General features: G+C 35.5%; 1 protein-coding gene across 1 annotated transcript in view; it reads left to right on the top strand.

Moving 5' to 3' along the window:
- Nucleotides 1–9510, top strand: part of LOC107741658 (seizure 6-like protein) — a 50608-nt gene that overhangs the window by 22479 nt on the left and 18619 nt on the right. The window contains exons 2-3 of the mRNA XM_016554425.1: nt 3768–4202; nt 6493–6632. Coding sequence (XP_016409911.1) covers nt 3768–4202; nt 6493–6632 — 575 coding nt within the window. The remainder of the gene's footprint in view (nt 1–3767; nt 4203–6492; nt 6633–9510) is intronic.

Genomic DNA, 9510 nt, shown 5'->3' with positions numbered 1-9510 from the left:
ACTGCTGTTCCTGAAACCACGCTTTCTTTCTTTGCGTGCACATTTGGGCGGTGTTATGCAAATCTTCCCACATTGTGATGTAGACATGTGGGGGCGTGTTAGAATGAGCCGTTTTAGGTAGGCGTGGTTAACTCTTAACTTTTATAAAGAATATCTCTTTGGATTTGAGACTTTAGTCTTTGCAACTTTACAGATCTTCTTTATGCACCAAGAGCTTGTAACACTCCAAAGAGAAAGGAAAAATTGAAATCGCATCATATGACCCCTTTAAATGAGTGACAGAGATAACACAGCATTTGCAAACAGTGATTATAGAAAGCTCTAGCCTCAAATCGAACCGTTAATGGATGAAGTGTTGTTGTTTTGATACTGAATCGCAATGAATGTGTTGTAAAATCCAATTTCGCGTAGGTCAGATGTTTTAGTCATCGTATATGAATACAAATCTCTTTGATGCTTCAATTGTTTCTTCTAGACGGCGATTAGATTAGAAGATCAAATGGAGGCTTTGCTGAACTTGAGATTGTTCATCTAAGAAAAAGATCCCCGCAATCTCATGTTTGTCTCCTCTAGAATCTCAGAAGAGATCTCAAACTGCTCTCAGAAATCTGCCATCAAGGTGAAATATGACACATTTCTCATCAAGTTTTCCTTCTTACTATATGTCAATAACGCTCTCATTTTTCTCCTGAGGAAATTCAGGAGAAATGTTCTCCTGCAGAGTGTGTCCTGAAATGTTCTCCTAGATTTCTAAATGAAACACATCTGAGAATTCCTAAACAATGACATTTGCAAAATATATATTTTTCAGACATTTTCTGTTGAAGCTGTGTTTTAAATCTAAGTGTTATGCATCCAGTAGTCAACTAGCTTCTCGTTTGAATCTCTAATGGTGACTAATAAATTCAGGATTGCTTATATTGAGCAGAAGTGCATGTATGCCGTACAATTAACTTTCACTAGAGGACGAAGTGGCCCAGTGCTCTTCACGTCAGGTGCTTTCCTCTTGTACTCACATTCATTACATGTTTTATTGCTCAGACAACGTCCCCGGACAACACTCTATCACTCGCAGAGGGTAATAGCTTTTTTCGCCAGTGTAATTTAATTGATCAGCCACTTCCTCTTTTTTTCACCTTGAGGAATGGCTGCTGTGGTGAAAAAGCCAACAGAGTTCAGAAGACGTATGCATCTAAATTAGTTTGTTATGAAATTTTTTTTAGAATAGGGTATAATGCAGTTTCACACTAAAAACAATATATATATAAGATAGATGGATGGATGGATAGATAGATTATATATATATATATATATATACACACACACACACACACACACACTGCACTATATCAAGTTCATTGTATCAAGTTTAAGTTCACATAAATTAAAAATTTTAAATATATATATATATATATATATTTCATGTTCTATAAGAGTTTGGGCCTATTAAATGGTAAAAATGATGGCTTTTAATTTCACTGTAATGTTTACTGCTTATATTTACTAATTTTATCATCAGATTTTGGGAATGAATCCATTTAATACAGGCATCAGAATCAGTATTGTTATCGGTACTTTCATTCATAGTACTAAAAAGATGCTATTAAACAAACATTTTAAATATACGTGAAAATATATTTATGAATACAAATTAATGTTAGGTGTTAAAAATCGAGATAATTTTTTAATTGACAGCACTAATATATATTATATTATTATATATAATAATATTAAATAGTAATAAAATAATAAAAAATAATATTAATAGTAATAAAATATTTCTTTATTTTATATACAGTACATATATATAGAGAGAGAAATATAAAAATAAATTTTTCTTATTTTGATTCTTTTTTATTATTACTGTCATAATAGTTCATATACCAATAGTGTGGAATCTTAAATATTTCTTAATTTTATGTCGTTTTTTTTTAAGTGTTTCGAAAATTGTAGCTTTTCTGTTTATTTCTGAGTTTAAAAAAAACGTCTTTACAATGTGGTCTCACACTTTTGGACCCTTACTGTGTATTGGAGTGTATATAGTGCAGAAAACGGTCCATTTACACAAAGCATAAGCATAACAGTTTGATGTCACTTTAACTGGCTCATAGCGTTTTGGCAGAAAATGAGAGGTTGCTGTGTTTCAGTGGGCTTCAGAATGAGTTCAGGTTTGGGTTGGCGAGCAGGAGGTGTAGCTCCACATATTAGGTGCATTTCTTACCGAGTCGTTTCTCCGACACGCTTCATTTGCGTTCCAGTCCATCCTCCCCGTGAAGGACTGTCTGCAAACCTGAAACCTGAGAGAGAGAGAGTTATAATAACCGGCAGTTCTGGCAGTGGTCCACTCACCCGCACAGACCCACAATAGTGCTGTGAAAACTAGATTCCCCCTGAGCTGGAACTCCCACCTCTTTTACATCGACCCCTCATCAGTGATACAGCTGACATCTGCCCTGAATGAATGCAGCACTGGCAGCCTGTTTAACCACGCTTTACCGTAACCACCTCATCACAAATCATGCATATTATCACTTACATGTTTGGCAACATGCCTTTCCACATGGAAATGTATAGCTGAGAGGTTGATTTTCACAGCTCATGAGAATTAAACTCATATTCACTCCTTCAGAAATCTGTGTAATTACAAAGTTACATTGTAGTTTTATCATGTTCATTATTATTTGTAGCAAATTAATTGTAGTATAATTTTTTAAAGAAAACTTATTACATGATAATATAGTAAATGAAAATAAACATATTTTTCCAAATTAAAAAAAATGCACACAAAATATTTTGTTTCAAATAAAATGTCAATTTTTTGTGCTGAAGGCAGTGAAAATGATAAAAAAAGAGACATGAATCAGTGTTATTTTAGTATTATTTATATACTATAATGGTTTTATTAATATTTTATTAATTGTACTTTTATATTTTCATTTCTTTTTTGTAATGTGCTTTTGTTATTATTTTAATATAATATTCCTATTTAGGTTTCATTTTTATTTTTTTCAGTTTTTGTTTTATTTTAGCTTTAATTTTGATTTATTTCCACATAGTAAGTGCTTCACCTTAAACTAAACAAAAATGAAAAACATTGCCATGGTGACTAACTAACAAGTTTCAATTTACCATATTATATTTAACATTTTATTTTAACTTTATTTCAATTATATATTTTTTATTATTATACATATATATATGATTTTTAATTTTTGATTATAACCCTGCTGCAGAGTTTTTATTTTTTCCTTTATTAAATTTGTTGTTAGCAATGAATTATTGAGCCAGTACATAAGAAATTGGCATTCAAAACCATGTTTTTTTCCACCGAGCAGACATTATCGATTTTAATTCAGAGCTGTCAAGTTTGATTCGGCTAGAAATGTCATGTTTCAACAACAGATGGAGATAGAGAGGTCAAAATTATGTAGTGTACCTTTAAGAGAAATACAGTAAGAAAGCCATCAAATTAATGTGGATAGCAGCTCAGATAATCTGATCTTGGACAAATTTGATGAGCAATGTTTGACTTCATACTGAGATCATAACATCTGTTTGCAGACCTATCTTGGCATATCTGAATACAAATTGAGTCACTGTTGAAATCTCGGGCTAGTTACTGGGGTCTTTTTCTCAACATTTTAGAAACAGAAATGCAAGTGTTGCTCTATTTGCTCTACATTGCTGTCCACGACAAACTGGCTATCAGGTATCTTTGCAGGAAGGAACTTGTTTAATTGTTCTGAAACTCTTTCTCGTTCCTCCAGATGAGTCCGTTGTGACCCCTCCACCCAGCCTCGCTCCAGTGATGCAGGTCCCAGCCCCTAAAGAAACCCCCAGAGGAGTTGCATCCATGGGGCAGGACTTCATAGAGTCGGTCCTGTCTCGTAAGGATCACCTTCTGGCTCAGAAGGGTGTGACTCTTCCCAGCGGTTTACCCCCTAATCTAGTGCCCATGTTGGGGAAGGGTCTGGGGGCCGGAGCAGAGGCCCTGTCCCCCGACCAGCCCCTCCTGAGAAAGATGCTCCCCTCACACAGCGCCTCTTTACCTCCAGCCTACGAGCTCCCCACCGAACCCCCGGAAGCCGTCGCAACGCCGAGCTGGGATACAGATGCTCCGACCCCACATCCCAAACCTTCAGGCTCCGCTGCGGCCCCCACAACTGTGAGCGCTGAAACAGCGCCTGGGGCTTTCACCTCATGTAAGTCCAAGAGTTTTACAGAAACTAATAGATGTTCCTCATGCTGCTGTGCATTTACACATAGATGACCTCACTAGCTCTCACTGAAAGTGAATGACTTCTGAGTGCTTTGTTACTTTTTATTGCAAATTTTCTGATATTGTGTTAAAAAAAACACCAAGTGGAACACCACATCACCCAATGATGTGAATAAAATATCCAAAATGAGCATTCAAAAAACTTGTGGTCACTTGAGGTGGATCATTTTCAGTAAAAAGACATGCACATTAAAAAAAAGTAATGTCACTGTGCTTAAAATCATGTGACTAAATAATTGGCACAGATGCAATGTCGTTATTGCTAATTAAAACTATTACAATTGTTTTTGTTCATTGAAATAATGCTGAAATAAAACAATATATAAATATTAGTTGAAAAACTTAAACGGAAATTAGAAATGTTTTGGCAACAAACTGAAATAAAATAAGTTGAAGTACTACAATTACTAAAACGAAAACCGAAATAAAAATAAAGATCAATAGAAATATTAAAACCCAAAACTGAATAAAAATGAAAAAGCATATAACAAAATGAATAAACTTAAACAAAATTTTAAATGAAAACTGAAAATATTAAAAAAAATTGTTTAAATAAAATATGAAAAAGTTATTTTGAAAATTTAATTGGAAATGTTAATAAATACTATAATAGTGTACAAATAATACTAAATTATTCATAATACTAATACTAGAGCATTTTGTCTAATTAATAATAATCTATCATAATTATTACGCCAATGTCTGTTTGTACCAAGTGCAATGGCTATTTTCACTAACTCAGAGATTTTATTTTTATTACTAATAATACCATATTATAAAACACTTTGCATTCATAGCTTCTGTCACGGTTTACATTAGTGTAAACAAAATATTTATTGCTACTTACACTTTGTGCAAACAGCATCTAGCTTTATTTACTCTAAGTATAAATAGCATCTACCATTAACTTAGCATGCACTTAGCATAAATAGATGTAAAAGAGCAATTTGCAACAATTTCCCCCAGAAGCGCTGATTTTGATTTTGGTGTTCTCAACTAGCCTCACTATATGAAACCATGCTTATTGAGCAGTTCACACAAGTTTTGCTTGCTTATGTAAGATCCATGCCAAACTTTAACTATCCAGTATAAACTGTCCTGAACCAGCATGGAAATTGGAGCTGGGTCATTCCATGTCAACTCAACCTGAGGTCCCCGGCTCAAATTTTTTATTTTGTAAAAAAAAAAAAAAATTCTGCAGAAAGATAAGCATGTATAGTGATGAAAGCCAAAATATTAAATGTCATCAATGTATATTTATTGAGTAATCCACTATTTTGTAGAGGAGTGCAAAAATGGGCAAAATGGCAATTTTCACCTGAGATTCTGAGCCAAATTAGAGGGGGATAAAAATGATTTTAGAAAGCTGGCAGCATAATTATTTTATTTTTACACAGCGATTGGTAGCTCTATTAGTAAAATGTGTTGACTTTAGCAGTCTTTGTTACATTATATGCCAATGGTGACAGTTCAAAAATGCCTGTAACTCAAGAAGTATTAAAGATATCTCAATATCCTTTTAGATTCTGGTTCTTAACAAACTTTCCTTGTGGTATCTTCATTTTAAAGGCCCTCAATGATTCAGTCCCTGAGATATGGAGATCTTGATGCGGCTCCATGAGTAAATTGGTAAATTGATCACATTTTCAGAGGTCAAAAACCAAATGTGGGTCATTTTGCATACAGCTGATACTTTTTTGTTTTAAAGAGGAATGTCTGAAAAATAAATAATGTTAAAACTAGAAATGTATCTCATTTTTTCCTTTCAGCTCAATTGCGTAAACATACCTGTCCGAGTGCCATAAATATAATTTTTCTAAAGTTGTCATGCCTGTAACTCTAAAAGATGTCTTAATATCCTTCTAGATTCTCATTCTTAATGAACGTTTCTTTTGAAATCTACAAAATAGTGGATTACTCAGTAAATATACATCGATGACATTTAATGTTTTGGCTTTCATCACTATACATGTTTATCTTTCTACAGAAAAATATGAACAAAATAAAAAAAAAAGCTGGGGAAGTTTCTGAAATTTGGTTGATTTGACACGGAATGACCCAGCTAGCAAGCAAGCATTTCCAGCAGGGAAATACACAGCTACATGATGTAGATGTTTTTCCTCACTGTTGTTTTCCATCTCAAATCCCCTCTGTAGACATTCTCAGACGAATACTTGGGTTTTTAATGTCATCTGTCTGGCATTTTCCTCCAGCTGTAACGAACTGCAGGGTCAATTTCAGCGACCCAGAGGGCTACATCGATTCTTCAGACGATCCGCCCCTCCCTGAAGGAGCGTTCCTGCAGTGCACTTACACAGTGACCGTCTACACAGGCTACGGTGTGGAGCTACAGGTACCTTTTAATATGAGCTTTGAGTATTACTTCCATTAATCATATTTTCCTCCACCTCCAAATGATATGACAAACTGCACTGGATATTCTTGACTGAATGGGCACCTGTTAATGCATGGATCTCTTTAAATGACATGCTAATAGACTGTGTAATCCAACAAATAAGCAGCTGCAGAACACCGACCACAGCATGTGGCCCCGAGGGAGTTATCTGGAAATGCAATCTGCTGCCTAACAAGCTTTTTTTTTTTTCCCCTGCAATGCAATCCTATTTCCCCTGTGCCTAGCACATTTTCTGGACACCCTCGGATACAGGTGACTGCGCTTAACAACCCTGCGTCCAGTCGAACGTGCCCTCTAGTGGCACGTGGTGTAATTGCACGGATCTAATTACTGGAGTCGAGCGTTTGGGGCCGGCAGCAGTACGTTCCCAGAGAGCCAGAGCCACACAAGCAGATGTTAATGAGAGAAACGGGGGTTCGTCGGAGCCGTACTGCCGCAATGCCCGCATGCAGCCGGCTGTAATCCCGTGTCCACGTCCGCTGTCCCTCTGCGGATGATTCACGCCTGTGACATAATCTCTAATTACCGCTTTAATCCACAGCCAGAGGCCTGCTGAGTGTCTGTGTGTGTGTATGTGTGTGTGTGTGTTAAATATTCTGTCTCAAGGGATTAAAACTCTTCCAATTAATTTGGTATGTATACACACACACACACACTGTCCTCATGGGATCGGATGAGATACGGATAATCCATGCTGGCTGTGATATGCTTTAAAGTCAACATGAAATCAAAATGCACTCTTTTTACTTAATGCATTTTCCGGCTGTTGTTCACAATTTATTGGTGCATGTTATTTCAAGTAAAATAAAAAATGTTTAATGCGTCAAAGTGTATTAAAGGGGTCATATGATGCTGCTAAAAAGAACATTATTTTGTGTATTTGGTGTAATGAAATGTGTTTATGCGGTTTAAAGTTAAAAAAACACATTATTTTCCACATACTGTACATTATTGTTTCTCCTCTATGCCCCGCCTTTTTGAAACGCGTTGATTTTTACAAAGCTCATCGGTCTGAAAAAGCGAGGTGTGCTCTGATTGGCCAGCTATCCAGTGCGTTGTGATTGGCCGAATACCTCAAGCGTGAGACGGAAATGTTACGCCCCTCACCATACTGTGTTGATGCCGTGTCCGGCCGGAGCGACGAGACATAAACATTAAAACCCATTACAAACGAGGCATTTGTTGCATCCAGTGGGGACATAATTACTGATTATAATGACTTATACTGTCTTTTTACGCGTTGCATTGCATCGAGCTGCGTAAACATAAAACCCTGTCTGCATTTGTGATCAGAGAAATGACAAACAACAAGTGCTACTCCACACTGCCCAAAACTCGCGTTTGAATCATCAGTGGCAAATCCTTTAAATGAAAACGTACTTACGTGAGTCAGAACTGCCGGCATTTTAGTCTAACGTTACTCTTCCAGGATCAGTAAACAGTCCTCCATAAAATGTGCTGGCGATCCACAGCACTAAGTTGATGTATTCCCTCAGCGACCAGCACAGATCAGCTCTAGGCATGACGAAGCGGATATCGTCCTCTTTTGGAAGATCAAACAAAGTAGTTTCGCTTTCACAACGAAGCACACAGCGGCCTAGCGTGAGCGAAAGCCCCGGCTTACCGTGAGCTGAGGCCGGGCAAGAGTGAGCTGAGGCGGCGGGGTCGAGAACGGCGGTCCTGGCGAAGGAGCGGTGAAAACGGTGAAAGCATATCCGGTGATCCACAGCACTAAGTTGATGTATTTCCTCAGCGACCAGCACAGATCAGCTCTAGGCATGGCGAAGCGGATATCGTCCTCTTTTGGAAGACCAAACAAAGTGGTTTCGCTTTCACAACGAAGCACACAGCGTCTTCACGACATGGCTGCAGTGTCAACAATACTACAGCGAGAATAAAAGTTATGCTTTCTTTCTTTGCGTGAACATTTGGGCGGCTTTATGCAAATCTTCCCACATAGTGAGGTAGGTATGTGGGGGCGTGTTCGAACGAGCCGTTTTAGGTAGGTGTGGCTAACTCTTAACTTTTATAAAGAATATCTCTTTGGATTTGAGACTTTAGTCTTTGCAACTTTACAGATCTTCTTTATGCACCAAGAGCTTGTAACACTCTAAAGAGAAAGGAAAAAATGAAATCGCATCATATGACCCCTTTAAATCTCTCTGAAATTATTTTATCAAATATTATTTTTCTATGAAAATGTAACACCAATGACACATTTAAAAATATATATGTAAATGAATTACTTTTTCAACATGGTGTGAAAAAAAAAACTATTTAAAACCTTTGGCCTTTGAAACCTTTTATATTTTCAGAATAAAAGTGTCTAACATTGATACTAATGACAATTTTGACACTATATATAAGCATCGTTTTAAATATTTTCTAAAATAAATGTGTGTGTAGATTTTTTTATATTTTTATTAAAATATAAAAAATGTACAGTATTTTATTTTTATTTATTTATTATTATGTATTCAATATTTCAAATGATATCAGTGTATATATAACATTTATTATTAAATAAAATATTGGATATATAATTATAATGAATATAATAATCAAATTAATTTATGTTAATAATTAATATATAATTGAATTTATAATAGTTATGTGCATATACACATTAAATATTTACAGTAATTTGTTTTTATTATATGAATTATGATGTATTAATATCAGTATATATACAATTCAGTATTATATGAAATATTTGGTATATAATTATAATAAATGTAATAAGTTCATTTATAATAATTAATAAAAAATATAACAGGCACACACACACATAGATAGATAGATAGATAGATAGATA

The sequence above is a fragment of the Sinocyclocheilus rhinocerous genome, unplaced genomic scaffold (assembly GCF_001515625.1).
Source record: "Sinocyclocheilus rhinocerous isolate Xijiao unplaced genomic scaffold, SAMN03320098_v1.1 scaffold886, whole genome shotgun sequence".
NCBI lineage: Eukaryota > Metazoa > Chordata > Actinopteri > Cypriniformes > Cyprinidae > Sinocyclocheilus > Sinocyclocheilus rhinocerous.
The sequence above is the reverse complement of the archived record's forward strand: the minus strand, read 5'-3'. Positions and strand labels throughout refer to the sequence as shown.